General features: G+C 42.4%; 1 protein-coding gene across 1 annotated transcript in view; it reads left to right on the top strand.

Moving 5' to 3' along the window:
• The first annotated feature begins 203 nt into the window (after nt 1-203).
• The window catches only part of LAS1L (LAS1 like ribosome biogenesis factor), a 329858-nt gene continuing 303190 nt past the window's right edge, over nt 204-26871 (top strand). The window contains exons 1-2 of the mRNA XM_069210455.1: nt 204-455; nt 25157-25282. Of these exons, the coding sequence (XP_069066556.1) occupies nt 304-455; nt 25157-25282 (278 nt within the window). The 5' untranslated portion in view covers nt 204-303. The remainder of the gene's footprint in view (nt 456-25156; nt 25283-26871) is intronic.

The following is a 26871-nucleotide window of genomic DNA, read 5'->3' on the forward strand; positions in this document are numbered from 1 at the left end:
ACAAAATAAAAAACAGTGCTGAACTCAATTAAAGTAGCATTCAGATAGACACAGGTAGTGTTTAGCTAGTCGCCGTTTAGTCCTTCCTTTGTGTTCACGTGTCCGAGACGCTTCTCTAACCAAGTTGTCCTACCACTAATCATTAGTCAGGAAACATGCGCAGCGGGCGAGGTTTACATGACAGACGCTCTACGATTGGCTGGAGGGTACGATGACAGCAGGGTAGGTTGTTCCTGTAGCGAGTGTCTCGCCTGCCTCCCGTAATTCTCAGTGTGCGGCGTGAGCCGGTGCCGGCGGCTGGAGATGGGTCGCAGGTCCCGGTGGCCCGGGTCCCGGCAGCACGTGGTGGCCTGGCTGAGTAAGGCCGAGTGGGACCAGGTGCTGGAGGATCTATACTGCAAGGACTGCGAGCGGCAGCGCACGGCGCTGCACAGGATCTCCGCCTGGAAGAGCCGGTGAGACTCACGCAGGACGCACTCCGCATATAGCGTCAGATGTGCCGAATAAACGGGTGTTAACCTAGTTATCTGCTTCACATGCACGGTTGTTGAATAATCTCATACACATCCCCACATGACTTCTGTGGGAGTTGTAGTCTTCTTACTCATGTTCATTGTACACATACGTGCATCAGCACTTCTCCCCTGTTGAAGCTATTTACCCTTATTCAACACATTTGTATTAGTGAACTAATTAAAAGACTCCAGTCTGTGGCATAAACCAGCCACAAGCATGGGGTAGTCATACCTTGCAGGATCTGGCAGTGAGGCTTGAGACGTGAGCCAGATAAAAATACAAAGTGAAATATATGTGATGCAGAGTCAAATTTTGTAGTTCCACTGAACTGTGTTTCAGAAAGGCTTCAGTTGACATTACCATTCCCTGCTGTCATCATATATAGAGAATTATAATTGGATAACTCCCGAATAATCGGTGTGTTTCACCGCGGAGCAGTCTGTTGTTGACAAAACAGGAATTATTCAAAGAGTACGAGGGAACGTGACTTTAAGCAAGAGGAAACAACATGCATACATTATGCTCACCATCGTTTAACACTGCCTAAGACTATATGGAAATGCATGTATAAAAAAGGTATGGAAGTGAAATTTATGAAAAAGTTAGTATTTGAAAGCCGTGGTTCCACAAAGATGTTTCTTTTTATGAACTCACAACCTTTATTGACTGTGGCTCATTGGAAATCCTTTTTCATCTTAAGTGAAACAAAGTAAATGTGACATTCAAACCAATGAATCTGGAAATGACTTGGGTTGAGGTGTTAGACTCCATCTATGTTTCGTCAGCTATTTTGTCTATTAGCAATAATATAATTTGTGTATTTAAATGTCATTTGACTATAATAATTATTTTTGCCCCACCTGCAGATCATTCTTTCCTTCATTCTACTTTTGTTCTTATGTAACCTGCTTTTACTCCTTATCTTTTTAATAACCTCTGTTATCAGGGTGGCTTGCACCAGACCTCTTGTGATGTTGTTTAACCATTTGCTTTAGCTTTCCCTTTCCCGTCAAATTTGCTGCTGATACTGTTGATGCTGTTTCTAACATTTTCCTCGAAAATAGTTATTAATACATTTAATGCTCTCCATTCTATATGCTTTACATGTAAATATCATTAACCATAGTTTACGCAGTTGGTCTCTGTACACAGCTTTCATCACTTTTGAAGGTGTAGAGATAATGGCGTAAACACAAATTCTTTGTCTTATGTAAGTTATTGTCTGGCTACTTTTCCCCAGCCTGTAGCACCCATTTTCAAAGGGAGAGGGTGTAACACCCTGCTCTCAGAGGAAATGCTTTGTTCTGCCTTCCTGGGACTGAGCTGCTCAGACCCCAGGAGGGCAGAACCCTGTCTGTGAGGTGGCAGCAGCGGTAGCTTCAGTGCAAGCCTCAGAGAGCTGGTTTGGCAGTACTGGGGGTCCATAGTGGAGCCCCCAGCATGCATGGAATTGGCTCCCCAACACCAGGTTTGGAATGGGGGGACAATTCCATGATCTTAGACAGTTTACCTGGCCATATTCAGAGTTACCATTATGAAGCTACATATAGGTATTGACCTATATGTAGTGCACGCATGTAGTGGCATCCCCGCACTCACAAAGTCCTGGGAAATGGCCCTGAACTATGTGGGGGCACCTTTGCTAGGGCAAGGGTGCCCTCACACTTAGTAATTTTGCACCTAACCTTCAGCAAGTGAAGGTTAGACATATAGGTGACTTATAAGTTACTTAAGTGCAGTGAAAATGGCTGTGAAATAACGTGTGTGTTATTTCACACAGGCTGCAATGGCAAGCCTGTGCAAGGGTTTGTCTGAGCTCCCTATGGGTGGCAAAAGAAATGCTGCAGCCCATGTGGATCTCCTGGAACCCCAATGCCCTGCGTACCATATACTAGGGACTTATAAGGGGGATCCAGTGTGCCAATTGAAATTGGTAAATGAAGTCACTAGCCTACAGTGACAAATTTAAAAGCAGAGAGCATAAGCACTGTTCTGGTTAGCAGGGCCTCAGTGACACAGTCAAGCACTATACAGACACACACATTAGGCCATAAACTATTAGCACTGGGGTCCTGACTAGCAGGATCCCACTGAGACAGGCAAAAACATACTGACATACAGGTAAAAATGGGGGTAACATGCCAAGAAAAATTGTACTTTCCTACACTCCCAAAGTGATATCTCCAGAACAAATTCTAGTACTGTGAATTCCATGTCTCTGTGCACTGATTTAAAAACTGGACCACTGAATGATGGAATCATTTTTTTTAAGGTTCTTTATGAACTTTAGGATTATTATGCAACTGGCTCTTAGGATAAACTCGCAGAGTCAGCTACTCCTGTGTATATTGGCAGTAGGCTTGAACTTTCTCCATTTGTAAAAAATGTTTAGACTCTTGAACAGTGGACTTCATGTTGTTTAGACATCACATTATAACCCTTTCCAGACTGATAAGCAGCAATGATTCTTTCTCTGAAACAGTCACAGGTATCTTTCAACCTAGGCATAGGGTCTTACCATAAACCTTAATGCTCCGAACTAGACTGACGCATGGTAACTCTTACTGCTTAAGGAACCATGTGCACTTGTTTAGGATTACTTGATTCAAATTACTTTCTACACTGATAAGGGTGTGGTAAGATGCACTCACTTGTTCACAAAAAGAATGTCAAAGTTTGGCTGATATATTTGTTTTCCATTTAAAAAGTTGTGACAAAGTGACATTTGTTTGTTAACATGGGGGTAAATTGATCTACTGTTAAAACATGATGAGTGCTAGGTGTAGGTCAAAATATATTATTATGTAAAGCCTTAGAATTTTAGGATTGTTTGTTCTTTATTTTATATCTCCATACTTTACTATGTCCAACATCTTCCCCCTACTGTCTGGCTTTGCCCATCATTGTTTAGCTTCAGAAAACATGTAAACAATTATTTACTGGCACTTACATTTCCACAGCAGACTTGTTCTGTTTCATCTGTTTTCTAGATGTTAAGTTCAGTTTCATGGAAGGTTGTGTTTTTCTGCTATTTTTCTGCAGACTATTGTTCCAGTGCTATGTATAAAAAGGATTTAATTCAGATTAACACATATTAGAGGTTTTCAATTTGGAATCTCGGATAATGTTGCGCAGACAAATGCATCTACATGATCATAAAAGTAATAATACATAGTGATTGACCATATTGCCATACTGTTCAGCTGTGCATCAAAAGCTAAGTATGCTGTTCAGTCATCAACCACTATTGTTATGCTTGTGATCGCCATGGTTCTCAATTTTCCTTCGACAGAACAAATGTAAAATTTTTTGTTACCTCATCTCCAGAGGACAGGTCAGTGAGGATCACGTATTGCCACCTGTTGGTCTAACTTTATGCCATTTTAAAATATATCTAAATAAACAATGCAGACATCAAAGTCTTAGTGCTAACAAATGTAGGTATTGTAAACGTACAGCAGCTGTTCAGCCAATAATGTGTAAAGCACTGTATTATAATCTATTTTGTAAGCACTGGCAAACATAATCGTAGCAACTGTATATTATTGGTGCAAAGAAAGTATTCTGAAGGTTTTTTTCACTGGTTTTGTGCTGTGGTGATAGAGTGTAGGCTGCCCATCAATGGAAAGAGGGTATGGGGAATATCCAAATACCGTGTCAGGGGCATATGCACTCTGGTAGCCCGTAGCCAATGAACAACTGGCAATCAGCACCCCAGGCTAACTTTAACACGTTTTCCCACTATTATGAGAATATATGCTGATCTAATTATTACCCCATTGGTATTGCAAGGTGTCACCCTGATTGCCATAATTCTAGCTCAAAAGATATTTGAGTTATTGCAATTCCAGCGGTGTGGAATTTTATAAAGTATCTGTTTGTCCTTGCAACTGAATGCTTCCTAAATCTACTTGTCCTGTAACAAAAAAATCACTTGTTCTTTGTTTGGAAAATTACTATTGACAAGGACAGAAGTAAAGCGTTTTCCAAGGTGGGAAAAATTGGGTGTAGGGAAAGTGAACTTGCAAACTTTCAGCACATTTTCGACGAGCACGTAAACACACACACATTTACTTGTGCTAAAATGCAGTTAACAAACTTTTTATATGAGTACGTGTAGTGTCTTGTTTTCCGTATTAGTTTCTGTGTATTTATTGACTAACTATGCCATAGTGAGGTTATAGTAGGGTAATGTTATTCATTGGCCATCTATGTGTTGTCTTTTGGAATGTATAATGTTTGCTTTTGAATCAGAGCACAGTTGGATGCTGTACTCTGGGCCCTTAGCATGTATACTCATCTGATGCCTTATGCAGTAAACCTTGAGAAGATAAACATTGGATGGACACTATTATTGCACATATTGGCGGCAAGCGGATTAAAGGAAACAAGTGCCCTTTCCAACTTGCTTTTAAGGAACTGTTACTATTTCAAGGGCCCAGAGGCGAACCAAAGCGCAATGGCATTTTAGGGGCATTCAAACGATTAATGTTTCATCCAGAAGTATATCTATAGCGTGTGTTTGTATGCGGTTTTGAAACTAAAAGTCCTTTGATTTTTGCAGCTGGATGGTATATTAATTTTATCCTTCAGAAGCAATTTACAGGACGGCAATTTTCCTGACGGAACACGACTGCATAGAGTGAGGAGAGCAATTCACCCCATACGCTCGTTTGACTCGAACTGTCCACGCCTCTCTGCGAGTAAGATTTTTTCAGCAGGAGACGCTAAACGCTCCATGTTATGTTGAGCGAGGAGAGCTACTTATTGCACACAGCAATAATGCTTTGCTCGCTTGCCTCAGTGTGTGAAATCTATTGCCTATCTCACATGCTTATTACGCTCAGCTGCCCGTGTGCCTCAGAGTGTGAATTCACTTTGCAAGGAGGCATTAAACATGACGGTGTCGAATTCTTTTTACACGTGCTTATAGAAATCAGATTGAGCTCACCTTTCTACATTCAAGAATGCGCTTGCCGGCATCTCTTCTCTGCATGTTTTGTCTGAAACATTTGATCTGAAAAGTCTAAATGGTATTAGTTTCAAAGGAAATAGAGGAACTTAAGCAAGATTGTCTCCCGTAATTCTGTGGATCTGTTAACAAAGAGTGCCACATATTGTTGTTTGCCAGTACTGCGAGCATCATTGTGTCAACCTCAACAGCGATTGGCACGCTTTTCGCTTTTAAACTATCACATCAGTCATTCAGCAGGAGTCTGTGAAAGTGTCAACCGCTATTGGTACGCTTCATTCAGTGGAGTTGCCAGCAGTGACTTTACACTATATAATTATAGTGTATTTCGCTGCATTTTGTGCAGCATGTTTAGGTCCTATTAACTAGTAACTTTGTTTACAGGATTTGTAACACTGAAATTGATGCACTATGCAAACAGTCCACTCCATTTTTGCAAGAATCAGGAGAGCCACCTTTGAGATGGCATTTATGGTATAGATACATTATTGCCTGTCTACGTGCTATCGATGTTATGAAGTATAAAGTTGACAGAAAACAGAACCTACTTTATTACTAAGGGTGGAAGGGCAAAATGGTTTTGTTAATTTGCCAGAATATGCTTGTCCTGATGATGAATAATTGGACCAGTTTCAGGTCACTGTGAAAGAACTTGACACATACTTTGAAGGAAAGTGACCCTAGTAGTACACAGACACACATTTTTTACTCTCATCCAGAAACCGGATGAATCTACTTATTCTTGTGTAACAGCCGTCAACATATTGGTGTCATACTGTGAGTTTGAGAGGTTTACATCCCAATTAATTCGTGACCAAGTTGTATTTAGGTGTCATTTGAAGAAAATTCAACAGAGGCTGTTGACATGCAAAAATCATCACTTGATGAGGCAATAGATAAAGCTAAAAGCATATCATGTTCACAAAAAGAAGGAAAACAATTGGAACATGAAGTATCAAATATGATAGTAGCAAATGTCAATGTTCAAAACAAAACCCAGAGTAAAATGCACACAATGCAAAAGGCAAAAAGAAATTGCCACAACTGACAACTACAGTAGAAATAGAAACACAACTAGGCCACTCACTAAACACATATGTAATGGGTGTGGTTCTAGTACTCCTGTTTCAAGTTTTCATAACTGTCGCACACTTACACAAGAATTCTGGAAATGTAAAAGAAAATTGGACATTTTGGCAAAGTCTGTAGGGGTGGCAAACGTGTTTTTGTTAGAAGTGTTCAGGATATGAGTTCCAACAATGAAGATGACTTAGACAAAAAAAAGTAGAAGAACTAGTTTTATCAGTGGAAAGTATAGAAATTAATAGTGTAGCCAATGAAAACAAATATGGTGATCCTCTTGTTACAATAAAAATAGGTGAAACTGACAAGTCTTTACTTATCGATTCAGGGGCAAGAATCATATCATTTCTATTGAAAAATATAAAGAATTCTGGTCCAGTAAAGGTCAAGTACATTCAGACGTTATCACCACTGCCTATGAGGGATGCAGAATTGACCCAGTAGGTTATTTTTTGGGCGATATATGTTTTGAGAAAAACACTATTAAAGGAAAAGTGTATGTAGCATATAAGGGTGTTAATGTACTGGGATGGTGGCAACAGGCAGATTTTGTCAGGATTCAGACCCGGTCAAAAAATCATGTTTCTTTGGGTGGATCTGTTTTTAATTTTTCATGGAAAGAAAGGTCTGCAGAAGTGTTTTTTAACAAGAAGGTGGGCAAGATTAAATTTTTTGTCCATATCATTAAGTTCAAAGAATTAATTCTACCAGTAAAACAGTCTTCACAATGTACCACATAGTGTACGGTGTGAGCTAACAAAAATTCTAAAAGAAATGCAAAGTGATGGGGTCATAGAATTTTGCATGCCACTTTATGGCTGTCTCCAATTGTTCTTGCTAAAAAAAGACCGGGGACCCTCACTTATGTGTAGATCTCTTAACAAGGTTATATAGGTTGTAAATTGCCCCTTACCACACATTGAAAACCTAATTACAGCTATAGGTCAGTCCAAATGTTTTATCAAATTAGACCTAAGGGCAGCTTATCATCAAGCCTTATTAGATGAGGAATCACATCATCTTAATGCCTTTGTAACACCTGATGGAATGTTTCAATTTTGCCGTATGCTATTTGGACTGGTCTCTGCTGCTTCGGTATTTCAGAAGGTTATGTCTAGAATGTTTACAGACATGAATCATGTAGTGGTATTCCAGGATGACATACTAATCCATTCTAATACACGCAAAACACACAAAAAAGCTATAGAAAATGTTTTATCTGCTTTACAAAACAATTGAGCTATTCTTAGAGAGGACAAATGCATCTTTTGTGTGAAAGAGATTAAATATCTTGGGCATGTTTTGTCAGGTGAAGGAGTCAAACCCAAACTCAGTATTGTAGATGGGATTATCAAAGCACCTCATCCAATGGACAAAGAACAGTTATATTCTTTTATTGGTAACCATAAACTACTAGATAGTACTGCAGTCTCACTGAATGTCTGCACAAGTTTTGTTTAGGCTTTGACTCTCAGGTAGAGCATTCAAGACTTACTCTTAAAGAGCTGTGGGTGTGGAATGCTCCAGTACAGATAATGTGTTAATGACACTCAATGAAACAGTTTGCAGGTAACATTCTGGCTTCATAAGATTATAAGACTTTTAATCATAGTTAAATATTACATAATGTATTGAAATGTATACTTTTACTTGGCCTCACAGTAAGTCTGTTCTAAACTATGCTCATTGACTTTTTTTTTTTGTTCAAATATCTTTGTTGGCAATTTTAACATTTTAGGTCATCCTTTTTTAATTAGCATATAAGTGTCCAGTTTGTTCCAGATAGCCTCTGGCATACAATCCTTTTCAATACATAGATGTTTTAAGGAATTATGTGGACAAAGGTAGTATCTAATTAAAGCAACATTCTTTTACCACTGGAATATTTGTTTTTCTTATATGTGATAATCACATCGGTTTCTGTGCATTTTATCGTAGTTTCCTGAAGTGTATATCCCGTTATAATGGGGAGTGATAGATTTCTGACCATGGATCACGTCCAACAGTTTGAAAGAGAGTAGAGTTGCCATTGTCAATGCTCATATAGCTTTCATAACTTTTTAAACAGATAATTTCAAACGTAATCGATATCCTAATAAACAATAGGATCCCTCGAAGGTAGGTCGCAAGCAATACCAGGGGTGGGGGGCAGTTGGCACCCCTGAGAAGCGGCGTCTATTTGATTATATTTGTGTCAGATTTTACTAGGCAATATGTCCAATTTCCTGTCTAGTGATGAGGCCGTGGGATGGGTTAGTCACCAATGTATATGACCCTGAGGAGGTCCGTTGTGTAGTGCAGTGCTTTGCCTACCTGATGTAGGTTAGGGGCTTGCTCTCATCCTGTGTACCCTCCCGGTGTTAGTGCTCTGTGTCGGTGTCGCTGCTTTGTTCTGAGTCAGTGGCCTCAGCGGGGCACAGCCAGACACTCAGTATGGAACTCCAGGAGTCAGCCATAGGCTGTCTATGTGTTTCCTTTTTGTTTTCAGTGCGGAGCACCCCCTCTTCTGATTCCGCCCATTTCGTGACGTCTTGTACCCAATCCTCCAAACTATGTCCTAATCTGGCCTTCCAGGCCTTTGCAATACGGCGCTTAGTGAGCATCAGTGCAAGGTCCAGGAATCTGGTCCCCACCCTTCCTTTCTTGGGTCTTGGGAAGAGGTCCACAATGCTGGCCTCCATTTCCCTGCGGGATGCGTCGTCCAGACGCAAGATGCAACCTACACAAGACAGTCATCCAGAACACCCGAAGGACTGAGCAGCCCCAGATCATGTGATTGAAGTCTGCGTCCGGATGTCCGCAACTCGGGCTTCCTCCTGGGTCTGTACCATATATTACTTGAAGCCTATGTGGTGTGAGGTAAGTCATGTGGAGGAAGTTGAACTGAATGTACTTGAGCCTGGAGTTCCGAGATACCCTCTTGGAGTATGCTAAAATGTTGTTCCAATCCTTATCCGTAAAGACCTTCCCACATATGTTATCCCATCTGGCCCTCAGTATGTTCAAAGGTTGTCGTTCCATGCCACTTGGTGCTCCATAGAACCAGTTAACTTGTTGTCAGGAGGTACCCAGCGTCAATAATAATTTTAGAATAGCATGAGGCTTGAGTTCCTCTCTATGGCACAGCCACAGGCCTGCAAGCGTTTTACGTATTGCTTCATATCGCATGAATTGGCCACCATGCAGTGCGTACCTCTCTATGATGTCTCCCAGAGGCATGAGCATCTCCCACCGCCGCCCAAGGCTGGAGGTCGTTTGCATTAAACAAGTTACCTGGGTTACCATGTGGCAGACCCACCAGCGGGAGCTCTGGCACGTATGGGATCGCCTCATGGTTTGTCACTTGGCACCGTCTCCAGGTGTATAGTGCCACCTGCAGCAGAATAGTGGGGTGAGGAATCTTAATATCTTGCTGAAGGAGCCGTGGGAGGAGGAAGTCTTGTTGCGGGGAGAGGCTCGTGTCCCAAAGTACTACAGGTCGATTCATCAAGCCATTTCGAAACCCACTGCAGTTGTGCCACCAAGTAATATAGTTCAAAGTTTGGCACCCCTAATCCGCCCTCATTCAGTGGATGTCGTAGGGTTTGAAGCGAGACCCGGTGTCTGCCCCATCCATCCCAAATCAGATCTCTAAGCAGTGTGTCCACTTGTCTAAACCAATTGATGGGGATATTCAGTGGTAAGTTCACAAAGAAATATAGCAGATGTGGAAGAACCACCATCTTGGATATGGCAATACGTGCCATTAGGGAGAGTTTCAGTGATCTCCAAAAGGTGATGTTACCCCTAAGGGACCGATAAGTTTCCCTCCCGGAGTTCCTCCACTGAGTAGTATACATGTATGCCCACGTATTTAAATGAGGAGGTTTCCTATCTAATACCCTCTGGCTTGTCATGGGGGCAGAGCATGCCAGTGTAGCATGGGAAATAGGCAAGTCTTAGATCTAGTCAAGTGGAGGCCGGAGACTACCCCGAATTCCTCAAACCGTGCCACCGCCCTTCCCGCCTCCCCCAGGCCCCTACTTCCCCCACCACCTCTTCGCTCTCCCTACAGCACAGTGCTGCTAGGGGTTCTATGGCCAATGCAAACAGTAGTGGTGACTGAGAGCAACCCTGTCTAGTGCCCCTGAAAATATCGTACTTAGTGGAGGCAGTATTCCCAGTTCTCACTCTGGCAGTAGGGTCTGTATAGAGTAGAGTGACCCACCTAATCCATCCCTCCCCAGGTCCATTTTCCGCATGACTTCGGCCAGAAAGTCTCATCTAATGGAATCGAATGCCTTCTCCAAGTCCACTGACATAAGCACCGCCTGAGGTTGGGCTAGCGTGTCTGGATGATATAGGATATGGAATAGTCTACGTAGGATGAGGGCCGTACTTCTGTTTGGGATAAATCCATTCTGGTCTTCATGCACCAGTTTCTGTATATAGGGTAGTATTCTGTTTGCTAGTATTCTGCTAAGGATTTTGACATCTGTGTTAAGCATGGATAGGGTCATAAAAGCCATGCTCTGTATACCTGGGTGTTTGGTCTTAGGAAGTGGTACCACCAGCGCATCTCTAGTAGACTTAGGGAGATGCCCCAATTGTAGTGCGGTTGCATACCGAAGTACTAACTTCGGGGCCAGTAGATCTATATAGGTCTGGAAAAATTCAGCCGGTAGGCCGTCTGGACCTGGCCTTTTACCTGAAGCTAGCCACTTGTTGAATCTCTTGTTTTGTAATAGGTCCCCCTAATATTTCTTTAGCCGTAGAGGGTAGTTGAGGTAGGTGATCCTGTGTAAGGTAGGCAGATTATGCTTGAGCGGGCAGAGCTTCTGGAGGCCCGTACAGAGTCTCATAATATTCCCGAAACTCATCATTGATGGATCCTGGGGCATATACCTCAGAGGTGGTCAAATGGGTGATGGGGGCACCCCGTGTCTCCGGGTGTATCAGCCACGCTAGGAGCCGTCCCGACCTGCCCTCTTCATCATGCACTTTGGTTAAGTAACTCACGTAATCAACAGTTTTCAACCTGTTCATGACTTCATTATATTGTTTATATGGGCTGTGTTGAGCATCAAGCCAACCGCGGGGTCCATTCGTTTATCTGTTTCTAAGGTGTGTATAGCAGTTTTCAGCGCTGCTAGCTCCCTTTTCAACCCTCAATGAACACCCACAGACTGGCCCAGGCACAGACACCTGAACCAGAATGGCCTGAAAAGGCAGCTACCATGCCACTGCCTATGCTGCTTCAACTCGACAAGATACTGGCAGCTATTGTAGATACCAAGACGGCTCTCCAACAGGACATAAGCGCGGTGTCAGTGGGCCTGGGCTTGTTACGTGCCGAACACCAGAAGTTGGCCAACAGAGTGCATGAGGTCGAGAGAGGATATGAAGAAATTCACCTGGCACATAAGTACTTTGGGTGTGAGCTCACCTCTCTGACAGATAGAGTATGGGTCCTGGAACATCCAATGCATCTCTGTTCGCCCCGCCAGTCATCTCCTAGGCCTGGTGGGCTGCATGCACGCAAAGCCCTTCCGGGCGCCTCTGCCTCTCTGATTCACCAGACTGGCTCTGTCTATCCAGCAGTCCCACCACTGGTTCGCTCACCTCCACTCTGCTGGTCGTTCCATCCCCAGGGGCCAGCGCCTTCAATCCTCCGCCCTGCCGAGTGCAGTGGTGCAGTTGTTAGGCCGTACTCTAGGCCGCAGGCCTCCACTCGCGGTGTCCCCGCTCCAGAGCCAGGTGCCTCTGTTTGCCCCACCTCTGCTCCGATTGCTGTCTTGGGTTTGGGGGGCTGTAGGCACACCAAGACCAGTCGGGCACTCCTGCTTTCCCCACCCCAGTGTCCTATGGCTTCCCATTTAGTCGGATAATTCACTGGGCCAGCGTGGAGCGTTTCATTCACGCGTCCACCATCTCCCACAGCTTGGCCACACGCCTAAACTATGCGCATTGACAATCTGCTTTTCTTCAATTTGCTGTGAATACTGTGTGCAAAGCTTGGGTGTATTAGAGCTTTCTGCCAGGTGAATCGTTTAGTCAGCGTGTACAGTCCGTTCTCTCTCGCATTTGCTGTAAGTTTTACTGTTGTCCTTGGTCAGTTTTTGGCTTTGTGTATGTTTGATGTTTAACAGACTGTGTTCATTTTGATACCTGTGCTTACATAATCTTTGAATGACAGCATAAGCCTTTGACATGTGCCGGTAAAATTCTCTCTGCAGCCAAATGTCCTTCCAAAGCACATTAACAAGTACTTTTCGTGATCAGTAGCCATAAAACGTTTTGGAGGTCATGGTAATTGGGATGGCCAACAGCAGAACCATGTTGGATTTCTATTACTGGTTGTCAGGCCCTGCTTGATGTTTTCTCGGACCCTCACCCACATAACAAAGCATCCAGTGTTCGCCGCAGTATAAAACTAGATACAAAACTACACATTTTCTTAGTAGGTACACTCTCTAGGCATGTAGTGAACTCAACAGACTAACTTAGCAAGACTCCTCCAGATTGCAACCCGCTATTGAGCTTCTCTGGGGTAAGCCACTAACCTGTAATCCCTAACCTGTAATCCTAATAGTGCCTCCATTCATCAGCATTACAGGGCACAGCCTTTAGGAGGACAATAGTGACCTCATTGGGTATTAATTTGGAGAAAATAAGGTTTTTCTTGTGGGTGATGCTGAGACTTAATGGGTGGCAGTCAAGTTCCTGGAAAAAGAGCATATGCCATACAAGTTTGCAGTCCTCTCTTGGATTATCTAGAGAAATTGTGTTCCGAGACACTATGATTATGAGTGTTACAGGCTCCTCTAGATGCAGCGAGCCAGACACTGGGCTCACTAAAAGGATGCAATTCTTGCATTTCTGCTTGTGCACTGCCTAGGCACACCAAGAGGATCTTACTGGCTGGAAGCCTCCAATCCTAACTACTTGGGAGAGAAGCCAACAAAAGACAGCCAAATCACCTGAGGGTAAATGCTGGCTCCTTGAGATCAGTAGGTATTTTGCTGAATATCATGTAGTTCTGTACATACAGCTTTCTCTTTCTTACCCTACGAGGTTGGTGATGTCCAGCTTCCTCAACTGTTCAATAGAATATGTTATTGTTTTTTTTTTTCTAAATTACAAAAGAAAAAAACACTCAACATTCAGCCACTAATACATGTTTCATAGCTTACAACTGCCCTCAAGTAATACCTAATTAAAGAATAATACAATACCTTGACGTGATTTGCCCTTCATTCTTATCACTACAATATCAGTCAGTTGTGGCCTCATTTTCATAGTCCATCCAGGATCCCCCCCCCCCCCCATTATTTGGGCAGCTCTGCCTTTATACACAGCTTCTTCTTCTTGGGCACAAATGCCCATTCCCCCTTGATGTAATGCTATCTGTATTTAACCACCGGCTCCATCTTGACCACTGACTCCATTTTGTGCTTAGATTAGCTGCAAACGGCGTCCCATTAGTGGAGCAGGTATTTTTCCATGCATAGTTTGTGCAACATGTTTTCGCTCTTTCTCACCAAGGATGGGCACATAAAATGGGGGAGTAGCACGATAAGGATGGGCCAGGCTGAGAATGTTTATGGTAGAGCAGGGAACAGCTCAGTCTTGGAATTACACCTTGGGATTTGGCCAGTCTCTTGCGTGTTCTTTCAACACTGACCTGGTCCGGCCAGCGTTTGAACAGCAACTTACTCGATGGGAGGGGGTTTCTAGAATCTTCCTCTTAAGGTTTTTTAAAGCTTATACGGTGGAGGAAGCTTGACGGCCGGGAAGATGGAGCTCATCTGAGGAGGAACGCCTTGCCTAGAAGCGAATCCCATTGTGGGTAGTTCCCTCTTTCCGGTCGTCGGGGTTTCACAACTTGATGCTGGCAGACAAAGAAAAAATGTTGTGGTCAAGCCCCATAGTGATGCATTTTTAACTCGTATATTTAGCTTTGCATTGTGCTTATATGAATGCGTAGTCTTTTTTTTTTTTATATATATATAATAACCGTTGTTGAAGTATGGCATTCTGTGATCATTAGTATTTCACTAATGTGATTATTTTCAGAATTGCATGTGTGCTACTGCATTTTAAATAAAAGCTTGCATTATTCTTTCTGTGTATGAAACTTGGGAGGTGCCTTAATCAATTCATTACTCAGATTTAGATTGCTGCATTATTTGCATTCCTTTCATTTCGTTTCCTCTGAAACAGAGCAGAAGACTTGATCATTTAGTTCATGATGGGGTGGGGTTGCTAGATCTCCAATTACGCACAGTGATTCGCTTAGCGACAAGCAAGTTCAACCCCGCAAACGATCTCTGTGCCCGTGGACATCCAAAACTGTCCATCAGCCTCAAGAGTGCTAGTTCTGGTCCGTCAGTTGGCCTTGCTATCACCTCACTCAGTATCCCATTTTTTTCCACTAATTCCTTTTGTAAAACTGGACACTCCAGACCCTATGTATTCAAATACACACACCTGAGAGACCTATAAGGTACGAGGATCCCACTCACCCCCCAACCCCCCAACTCAGTCTTTCAGGGGTGTAGTACATCTGGTGCAAGTATCTAAATTGTATAAGTCACATTTGGGTCAGGACAGCCAATATTTGCTGCTCCTAACACACCTCTGAGCAGCTGTCATCTTACTCAGCTGCACTGCAGAATGTTTAAGACCAGAGATTTGTAAATCCGAGAAATGCTCTTGCCAATGGATTCTATGATTAATTTGGCATCAAGGGTGCTGAAGGGCAGGTAGATCAATAGGTGCTACTGGGGCCAGCTCGAGAAGCATTGACTGTAGACAGCAGGACTCATGCATAATGTTTCTAGATAGTGGGAATACCTCGTGATCTCATGGGATCCTTTTAGATTTCTACAATTACTTTAAAGAACTATTAATTTTATGACAAGACCGGAGGCTCCTATTATGCGTTTCTTTTCTTGCTTTAATTAATGAGCAGCAGTCAAGAAACTACAAATCCCATAAGGCTTAACATCTGTAGCCAATGGGATTAAAAACGTAGTTCAAAACACACATAACCAATAGTAATTACGATATGCCATTATGACGTCACTTTACTGCAAGCAGTCCTCTTTTCTTGCTGCTGCAGTCGAGATAAGTCGCATTTTCTTTTACCCACTTAATTATATTATTCAATAAGTTTAATGTTGTTGGTTTTACAAATATTCCGCTTTATTGCCTTTGTTATGTTAGACGGCAAGTTGCCGCATGCTTATTTGTGTCTCCGGCCACTCGTCCACTGCATTTCGGTTATTTATAACTGTCGGTTATTTATAGCTGAAGTTCGTCAGCTCCGTCTTTATTTTATTTGTTTTAGCGCGCGTCGCGCGAGTTCATAGGCATTCTTTTGATTTATAGTTGACGGCAAGCTGCTGTGTGTTCCTTTCGTTCCGACCTCCCTTCTGAGAGGTTCCGAGCTGAGCGCTTCAGCTCTGACGTCGGGTTTTGTTTATTTTTACACGCGCGTCGCGCGCGCTCCAAATTCCAGGCATTCCTTCGCCTCAGGCAGCAACCGTCATTTGGTTTGCTCCTGAGGCAGAGACGTCGGACGACAGAGTGCTTCTCACAGCATTATTTATTTCTTACCTAGAGCAACTTTAGTTGCTTTATTTAGACCTGTGCCATATTATTAACCCCTTCTATTCCCTGTGTTTACAACAGACTCCGTTTCTTCTCAGTTTCGGTCTCCTTAAATTCCAAAATTAAATATACAAACCTATTTTTAGTTTAAATATATTTTATTGAAATAAAACATCATGGAACCTGGCACTTCCTCTATGGAACAGGGTGTTTCCACTGAACTGGAAGAGATGAGACATCAGGGGTGTGGAATTTATTAAAATATCTACTTGTCCAGGGGACAGGTTGCTTATCAAATCTACTTGTCCTGTAAAAAGATCTGCTTGTCCCTTTGGTGCCATGTAGTGTGGCGACAAATTATGGCAGCAATCTCATTATGTAAGAGCTCTGATAATAGCCTCTCTGATTATGCCAGGGCTACTACCATAATAGGGCTTGAATACTTGCAGTTTCAATCCCTACTGTAGCAATTTCCTTATTTTGCCACCTTTCTGCAGATCTGCATACTGGGGCTGGAGGAAGCAGTAAGCAATAGTTCCAGGGCTGGAATGCCTTTGAGTCTGCAAACCTACTAACCTGCATGTTTTAAAGATTTTCACCAGCTTCTCTCTAATATTTTCCCATAATAAGAAAGGTTGGACATTTACTCCTGACAATGGCAGAATTAGAACTTCTTCCAGGGTTGGGAAGAAAGTGGCCGGAGGGAAAATGAACTTGCAGATGCTCAATAGATTTTCACATGAGCAAATCTACACATGCGTATTTACCCATGCTAAAATACAGTTCACAAATATTTTATAGGGGTACGACATATACCATGGGTACACTTTTGTGACTTTCTTTAAGAATTTGGGGCCACATGTAGGTAGGTTCAGATTTGCGACCCGCAAATTGCGAGTCGCAAATCCGAATGTAGGATGGTGTCCCTGACACCATCTGTGATTCGCAAGGGCTTCGCAAATGCCCACCTAGTGAATAATCATGAGGTGGGTCGCAATTTGCGACCCCCTTGCGAATAGCGGCCCTCACAGGGATGGTGGCCTGCTGGAGACAGCAGACCACCATGTCTGTGACTGCTTCCTTAAAGGAAAACGAGATGCATTACAAAAACGAAAAATGAAACGTTTGTTTCATTTTTTCAGAGCAAGCAGTGGTCCGCAGGACCACTGCCTGCTCTGAAAAAATGTTTACAGTGACATTCACAATGGAGAAGGGGTCCCATGGGGACCCCTTCCCTTTTGCGAAAGTGTTAGCACCCATTTGAAATGGGTGCAAACTGCGATTGGTTTGCGCCCGCATTCGCAGTCACAAAACAATCCTACATTGCACTGCGAGTCGCAATTAGGAAGGGAACACCCCTTCCTAATTGCGACTCGCAAACCCGTTTTGCGATTCGGTAAGCAGGTTACTGAATCGCAAAACTGGGTTTGTGCATCGCAATGTGCTTTTTGCACGTCGCAAACAGCGAAAGTCGCTGTTTGTGACATGCAAAAAGCTACCTACATGTGGGTCTTGGTCCCTAATTAGGTCTGGTGTTAACAAAGACATTTTGTTTAATAAATACTTCTATTCCTCTCTCTTTTGGCTGGCTTTACTGTGAGTGATTGCATTCTGCTCTTCCACAAGGAGCATATTGGCACACAAAGTAGTTTTGTTCAGTGTCGGGAACTACAGTGGCAATCAGTGACGTAACGAAACTGGAGGGTGCCCCTTTGCAAAGAACATGGAGGAGCCCCCTCTCCAGACTCACTCAGGGCAGGTGCTGTGCTAAAGGGGCCCCCTGGAGGGCGGCTGCGTGGCCTTTGTTATGCCACTGGTGGCAACATGTGCTTTTAGAGTTAAACATTTTTTTTTTTTTTTTGGCAGTGTTTGTTACAATGTTGAGGGCCTGGTAGCTCCCACAACAATAAAGTGTTACAAAAGCCATGTCAAAACAAGACACGCATTGATGAAACTAAAAGACTTATAAAAATGTCAGATCAGTTGGCTTTGTCAGTGTTTGTTTATTTTCATGCTTGCCATATTCGTGTTGAAAATGGTTACACTGATTTTCCATTAGAAATATTTTTGGGAAATACTAGCATGCATCAACACATTTTACTAAATGACACTTCATTTGCATCTAATCAGAGAGCATTCTGGGAGCATTATACTTAGCCTCATAGCCTAAAGTTTTCAAACATGTGTATACACAGCTGTTTTTTTTGTACTGGAACCAACGTCCGTAGTGAAGTGTGACCTTAAAACATTAATTTACAGCACTCACCCTAATAATCAAGGCTTTCAAATAATGAACCATAAATACAAGTTCGAACAGCATTATCTTTTGGAAACACATTACCTCAACTGCAGAGAGTTCCACTCTCTGTAAACAGGCAGCCAAAGGGTTTGTGCTGCAGAGGGTTGGGCCTACTTGTCCAAGGACAAAGTAAACATAAAAACTTGTTGCCCTTGACCCCAAACAAGATGTCCTGGGCGATAGGAATTCCACATCCCTGGACATGAACTCTGTGACTTCATTAGAAGTTCTGTTCATCAGGCAGTATCTTCCTCATTACAAAAATTATCCAAAAATCTGGAGAATAACCTTTCTAACTTAATTTCCAAATCGGCCCAGACTGCGGGGGAAAGCAGTTCGCGTCCGCCAGCAAAGCCAGGTATGGGGACGCAAATGGAAGGTGAGTCCATCTCACGTACGCCAGAGGACGCGGTTCCTCACAAGGCTCCTGCCAAGGAGTATAACAATATGGCTCCAAAATCTTCTTTAAAACGAAAATCAAAAGAACGCAATGTTCTCCCGGTTATCTCCCCAGTTATTCAGGATACAGACGAAGATATGCCTGATGTAGATTCAGATTCATATTTATCTGACAAAGACGATGATGAGGCCTTTTCCATTCCTCCTCCAAAGAAACCAAAAATAATTTCTGCTACCCCTTCTCTTTTCGACTCAGAGGGCTTTCCTATGTTCGATCCCTCTCAAATTCATCATCCCAATTCTACTGAGTGGTTTCCTGCTGACCATGTGGGTCGTTATGTGGCACAAAAACTTTTTTCACCCCTAGACAAACAAACGAGATCTAAATTAAAATCCGAATGTCCTCGTCCCGTACTCTCTAACAAAGCCACTATTACCCCTACTATAGATGAACAAATGTTGACTTTCTTCACCAAACAAGGAAAGGACCCGCGCAAGGGCGTGGATAAAGCTTGGTCCTCCTGTCAGGACAAACTCTTAGACATTACAGGGCCTCTTACTAGGATTTTTGATCTTGTCGAATCAGCCAGACTAGACGGTTCCTTCCTCGACCCAGAAGAGTTATCTTTATGGGTTCAACGTTGTTTTTGCCTGTTGGGAAATGCAAATTCTTCCTTCATTCACGAGAGGCGTAAAGGTCTACTGATCAAACTTGTTCCCAAACTCGTAAATTTGGCAACCGTTCAACCTCAGCTCCAGTCAGATGGACAGCTTTTTGGAGATTCCTTTATAAAGGACCTCGGCAAATATGTTGCTACTTTCACCTCATTAACCAAAGCCCAACAGTCCATGAGAAAAATGTTCCACCAGCGGGTTTTTGCCAGGGCCGGTAGAGGTAGGGGTCGCTTTACCGGCCGCGGATTCACCAATCAAGGCACCAGAGGTTATTACAGTTCCTATCAGCAGGACTTCAGACCTCAGTTCTACCCCCAACGTGGCAGAGGATACCGTGCCAGGCCAGCCAGACATTCCAGAGCCGCCAACCCAACAGGTAAGCCTCCTAGTCGATTCTTTCCCGACAGGAGGTCGTATTTCCCATTTTCTGTCAAATTGGCATGCAATAACAACAGATGCTTGGGTGTTAAACACAGTTCTAGGCTACAAAATAGAACTTTATTCTACTCCGGTGCAAACTTTTTTCCAACCTCCTCCCCATTTTTCCACAGAAATGGTTCATCTAATTTCCCTAGAGGTAGACACATTGTTATGCAAACAAGCGATTGCGCCCGCTCTTCCCCTTTCTTCGGGTTTTATCAGCCCAATTATTCTTGTTCAAAAGAAAAACAAAAAGATGCGTCCAGTCATCAATCTAAAACATTTCAACCGATTTGTTGTATACCGGCATTTCAAAATGGAAACAATTCTCCATCTCAGAGACATTCTCCTCCAGAACGACTGGATGGTCAGATTGGATCTACAGGACGCTTACTTAGTCGTTCCTGTTCACCCAGAATGCAGAAAATTTCTTCAATTCCAGTGGTTAGACAAAATGTATCACTTTACCTCTCTGCCCTTCGGTCTATCGTCAGCCCCATGGTGTTTTACAAAACTCATGAAACCCGTGGTAGCTTTTCTAAGGGCTCAAGGGATAAGATTATTAATTTATCTAGACGATATCCTCATCCTAAATCAATCGTCTCAGACTCTCCTACTCCAACTACAAACGACTTGCTCTCTGTTGGAACAATTGGGTTTCATTATAAACAGGGAAAAATCCCTTCTTATACCCTCCCAATGCGTAGAGTTTCTGGGATTTCAAATCAATTCCCTCTCAGCGACCCTTCTTCTACCATCGTCAAAAATAAAATCCATAAAATCAGAAATTTTGCAAATTCTCCGAAATTCCCTCATTTCCCTCCGAAGTCTAGCCCGAGTTGTGGGTCTTCTCTCCTCCTCCATCCAAGCAATCTTTCCGGGTCCCCTACACTATCGTGCTCTTCAAAGATTGAAGATTCAACACCTAAGAAAGGGGCTTTCGTATTCCGATCTTGTTCCTTTAGACATAGAGTCTCGCACAGAGCTTCAATGGTGGATAGACCATTTAGATGCTTGGAACGGGAAAAGTATCTTTCCATCAGCCCCAGATCTTGTGTTGGAATCCGATGCAAGCCATCAAGGCTGGGGAGCCCGTTGTGGACCCATCTCGACTGGGGGTACATGGTCAAGCGAGGAGTCCAAATTGCACATCAATTGTTTAGAGATGCTTGCAGGCTCCTTTGCAATCAGAAGTCTGGCAAAGAACAAAGTACATTGTGCAATCCTGCTCAGGATGGACAATATATCTGCGGTCAGATATATAAACCATCTTGGGGGCACACGATCCAAACCTTTGGCAGACCTAGCCAAGAGCTTTTGGGAGTTTTGCCTCTGAAACCATCTTTCGGTACATGCAGAGTATCTTCCTGGGGCTCTCAACACAGTGGCAGATTGGCATTCTCGTCACCTTCGAGATTCCAGCGATTGGAGACTTCATCCTCCCGTGTTTCACAACATCCAATCCTTATGGGGTCCCTTCTCCATAGACCTCTTTGCATCTCGCCTCAACACACAACTTCCCCAATTTTACAGCTGGCGCCCAGATCCCTTAGCCTTGGCATCCGATGCTTTCCCTCAACTATGCCTTCCCCCCTTTCATAATGATCAACAGGGTTCTGGCTCAGGCCAGACGTCAACACGCTTCCCTCTCTCTTATCGTCCCGTTTTGGCAATCCCAAATTTGGTTCCCACTCTTTTAGAACTGTCAATAGATTTTCCCTTGTTAATTCCATCCTTTCCAGATCTGCTACTAGACCCGCTTCACCGTTCTCATCCCCTTTTTCTGAACAATATCCTAACCCTATCCGCTTGGAAAATTTCAGGGATTCCCAATCTTCCCCTGTCATTTCGGCAGAAGCTTCCCATTATATCTCAAACTCCTGGGCCCCAGGCACCAAAAAAGCCTACAAGGCAGCCTGGTCTCTATGGGATTGCTGGTATGTGGGAAGACAAATTAATCCCTTTTCAGCAGATGTAATTTTTGTCGTAAATTTTTTGGCCTCTGAAGCCAGCAAAGGTAAAGCATTTCGTACCATCAATCTTTACAGATCTGCTATCTCTTCCAAACATATTCATGTTCACGGGAAACCAGTAGGTGAACACCCGTTGGTGTGTAAATTATTAAAGGGAGTAAAATTTTCTAAACCTCCGTTACCGAAATACAATCATTTGTGGGATGTTAATATTGTTTTAAAATATTTGATTGCATTACCAGATAATTCAAGTTTATCGTTAAAGCTTTTATCTGCTAAATTAACAATGTTATTATGTTTAGTTTCTATTAAACGTTTATCAGATGTTAAGGCTTTGGATGTCTCCAACCGTCAATTCACCCCGTCGGGTGTGCTGTTTTCGGTTGTAAGACGTACCAAGACCAATTTGTCGTCAGTCTTTTATCCTATTTTCCGCTTCAACCAAAATTGTGTGTAGGACAATGTCTCAAAGTTTATGAGCATAGGACCGCAGATTTGAGAACATCCTCCTCCCAACTTCTCATATCTTTCAGGAAACCCCATAATCCTGTTTCTTCTGCTACATTAGCCCGTTGGGTAAGACTGATTATGTCCTTGGCTGGTATTGATGTATCCAAGTTTGGAGCTCATTCCTCTAGGGGAGCTATGGCTTCCAAAGCTTTTTGGGCGGGATCCCGTTTGGAGGATATTCTAAAATCTGCGGATTGGTCCAATGACAATACTTTTAGAGTATTTTATTGCAAACCGATTGATAATGCTTCTTTGAATGTGATTAATATGCTTTAAACTCGCATAATAGGAGCCTCCGGTCTTGTCATAAAATGTAGATTTTCCTAGTCTATGACGGAAAGTCTTAATTTTATTAAAGACACGGAGGCGAGTATTATCCCACCTCTTGTATAACTTTGTTTATCCCTCCCTTTCTCTAGTTTCGGCTTCAACCACTCAGACAACGTCCTAATCAGATCCCGTCAGATCATCCAATCAATTTGTTTCCTTCAGGATTTGGATCATCCCTGTCGGTTTGGCCAGACTGCCCTTGCCTCTGCAAGCTACTGGACTTTTTCTCGGATATTTTCGCTTTCCTCATGGCTCTGTTTATTCTTTGTTTATTACTCCCTTTGTTCACAGTTAACTGACTTCATTTGCAAGAAAAGAGGGCTGCTTGCAGTCAAGTGACGTCATAATGGCATATCGTAATTACTATTGGTTATGTGTGTTTTGAACTACGTTTTTAATCCCATTGGCTACAGATGTTAAGCCTTATGGGATTTGTAGTTTCTTGACTGCTGCTCATTAATTAAAGCAAGAAAAGAAACGCATAATACTCGCCTCCGTGTCTTTAATAAAATTAAGACTTTCCGTCATAGACTAGGAAAATCTACATTCCCAAACACTTTCATTGTATGAATATTTCATCCTAGCTGGGAAACTCTTGTTTCCATAAGAGAAGCCATAGTTATGATTGTTGTCAAATCAGATAGTATACCTATCTCGCCTTCTGAAGTGACTATTTAAATTCTAGTTTGGTAAAATGTATGTTCCAAACTAGCAATCTGCTGCTCTGGTGTCTCAGTATATTTTTCTACAAATAACGTTTTGTATCAAAGAGCAAGACTGTGTTAATAGTTCTTCCGGTTCAAGCATAATAATCCTTGTATGATTAATATGAGGAATGTTGTCTAAAATCTTTAATAGCTAAATTAGTGCCTTGTTTAGACTACAGCAGGCAGATTACTCCAGATGGTGGATATTACACCTGCCATTGATCTGAATACACTTTTACTAAGATGGATGGGAAATCTGCAATGTTTGTGATGGGGTATCATATCTGTCAATTTGGCCCTTAATCTACTTAAATGAGACATAACGTCCATTTCTGATAATAATCCAAAACACGCATATCTATGACAGAATGGTTAAAAAAGTATCTGGATTTTGAAAGGGCCAAGTCAAAGTCCAGACCGCAACAAATTATGATCCTGTGGCAGAACTTAAATAGAGCTGCGCATAATCGAATGCCCTCAAACTTCGCCAGAGTCCGTTCCCCCCAGGTGATATGAAAGAGTGAAACTCTTGCAGCAAATGTTCATTTCTTGTATTGTTAATACTGAATGTGGGATTTTCGTTGATGTTTAATGGCAAATTGAAATTTGTGTATGTTATGTGTCGCATGAGGTTAGGTTTATCTACTGTTAAGCACTCGATGAGGACCAGTGATGATCAGATGTGTCTTAATATGATAAACCGTAAAATCATAACATAATATAATTTCTTATCCACATTACTGTATGAAACGTAATGTGCAGTGTTCTTCCTGACCCTGTGGTAAACGTAGACCCTTTTAGTTGCAGTAGGTTTGAAAAGTGCTAAAAAATATCAGCCAAAGTTATAGTAATATGTAAAAGTATTGTGTCTACTGTATTGGGATCTATTTCTGGCCTAATGTCCATGTACACAGAGTACACTATGTTTTTCAGAAGTGAATGGTGTTGATGTTTTTCATTGGATGCAGAAATCTGCCAGGTGATGCCTGATGCTTTGGATTGTGTTTCTATTACCTCTCTGACCCCTTTCTTATGGGCTAACGAGCACATTTTCAGGCGAACCTTGAAATTTATAATTGTACTTCCAGACATGAGTGATAGTCATCTTGTGATTTTTTTTTTTTCTTTAAAATATATTTCACTTTTATGAATGTGGAAAGTTCTGTGAAGCGAGATATGCAGATGACTTTACGATTTCAGAAGTTCAAGTTTTTACTCTTAGATAACTTTTTCTATCCTTCATAAAAAACGTATTTGCCTAACTTTTTAGCATTTTTATAAAAATAATTATTTACATTCAATAAAAAATAATCATAATTGTTGCACTGATACTTCTTGTGGATGATGAACCTGGGAATCACACATTTTGAATGTAAATACACTGAAATGTTCCCTCAAGTGAAGTTCATTATTTATAGTTAATGGGGTGATAAACCCATCCAGTAAGAAGTCAAAGGTACTCTACTTGATGATTATGAGGGACAAAGCATGCAGCAAGCACAGATGACACCCTGGGGTCAGTCAGAGGTTCAATTTTAATACGAATGAGTCCTATGCACCACTTCATCGATATGTTGGGATATGTCAATATAAATATTGTATTTGCTTCTTTGCTCTTGAGTTCAATTCTAAGCTCGCTTTTTGCTAATTGAATTCTTCACTTGCATCCCTATCCTAGCTATGGCAGTAGCATGCCGTTTGCTGTGGAATGCACTGCAGATTTGGTTCGCTGTAAAATCATGGATGTGACAAATTGCGCTGGGACGGACGAACTTCTCCTGGTGTACGGCTTGGCTTTGGTGAGGTAAGACAATGAAAAGAATGGAAATGCATGCAGCTCATGAAAGATGTGCTTTATCTCCATCCCATGGTTTGAGCAAAGATAAGCTGCAGCTGGGTTGCTTTACCTCGCATAATGTAACCTGGATTTTTGGGATACCATATAGGATTTTTGTAGCAGGAACCCAATAATAACGTGGCAAATTGTTGTCCAACTTTAATTCTAGTTATTCCGATTTTAGGTTTCGCCTGCGCAGTACTTGCAAAATCTCTTGTATTTAAAAAAAAAAAAATCTTAAAGGTGCTTAGAATCAGCCCCTTACTTGCCTGAATGTACCATTCGCTGAGTCCAGCGCCGCTTTAATTTACGTGCTTCTGATTGGCCAGCACGTTGTCTGCACGTCGTCCGCTTTCATTTCCCTTCTTACTTTGCCGTCCTTCCTTAGTGTGGAGCTTGGACAAAGTATAGCTTCCGGCCACTGGCTTAGGGCCAGTGTACTTCCACTGGCTACTCGCTCTGCAGGTACGTTTTTTTTTTTTTCCTACACATTCATGAACGAGCACTCCATTGGAGTGCACGGGCAGGCCGTCTCTCTCTTCCCTGTGGTCTTGCAGTCCCCATCTCCATTATTTTTAAATCCTCCCACTTGTTGTTCTTTAAAAACCCACCCACCCTATTCCTGCCTTCCCCCCCTTTTTTTTTTTTTAAATATATATAACATCCGCTTCCACCTCCTGTTACTTTGATCATCTTCCTTTCCACCTTCCTTTCCCTCCCTCCTGCTCTGTGCACCACCCTATAAGACCCTCTCGTCCGCCACACAAAAAAAAAAAATGAACAAGCCACTTGGCTTTGTTAATGTTTTTAGACAAGGCTCATAGAAATTGCTGTATGTTTCACAGCTGTTCATATTACAAACAAAAAATGCTTGTGATGGTGACGGTGTGATTACTAAATCGCAAATGAATGTTAAGCAGCAGAAAAACCTGGTACCTGACTCTGCCCTTACAGTTTTCCCTATACTGCAGTACCAGGAAACAGACCAACCTGTGAGGGTGTTAAATTGTCATTCATTAAAGGAGCCAGCAGTTTCTGCTGTAATCAAGAGAAACACAGTATTTTCAAATTACTTAGAAGTTTTTCTATTTTTCAATTCTTTTTTTCTTTTCTACTATCACATGTATTATAAAACATAATTCTACTTTTAGAAAAATACTCTTTCCTGCATGAGGCAGTGAGTGTATTCCAGTGTTTTAGTTCATTTTGGTGACTAACTTATTAACAGGAACTCATCCTCTCCAACATGGTCTCAGTGTTGGAGCCGACCTCCGATCATTCTTGTGTTTCTATGCCATGAAAATTCTAAACATGTCTTTAAGATGCTGGAGACTGGAGCTCCTGAGCAGGGAGACAAGAGGTTGATGAAAAAGAACCCAGAACCATTGCGGGATAGCAGGTGTCGAGCACCTCTGCAGAATGATAAGAGGTAAACACAGCCAGACCAGGGCCATTGAATCATCACCGGGCTCGAAAAATCTACTCACTTTGGCGAGTCATTTTTTTATGTGGTCGAGCTATTTTTAGAACCTACTCACCCCTTCTGGTGAGTGGAC

This window comes from Pleurodeles waltl, chromosome 2_1 (assembly GCF_031143425.1).
Source record: "Pleurodeles waltl isolate 20211129_DDA chromosome 2_1, aPleWal1.hap1.20221129, whole genome shotgun sequence".
NCBI lineage: Eukaryota > Metazoa > Chordata > Amphibia > Caudata > Salamandridae > Pleurodeles > Pleurodeles waltl.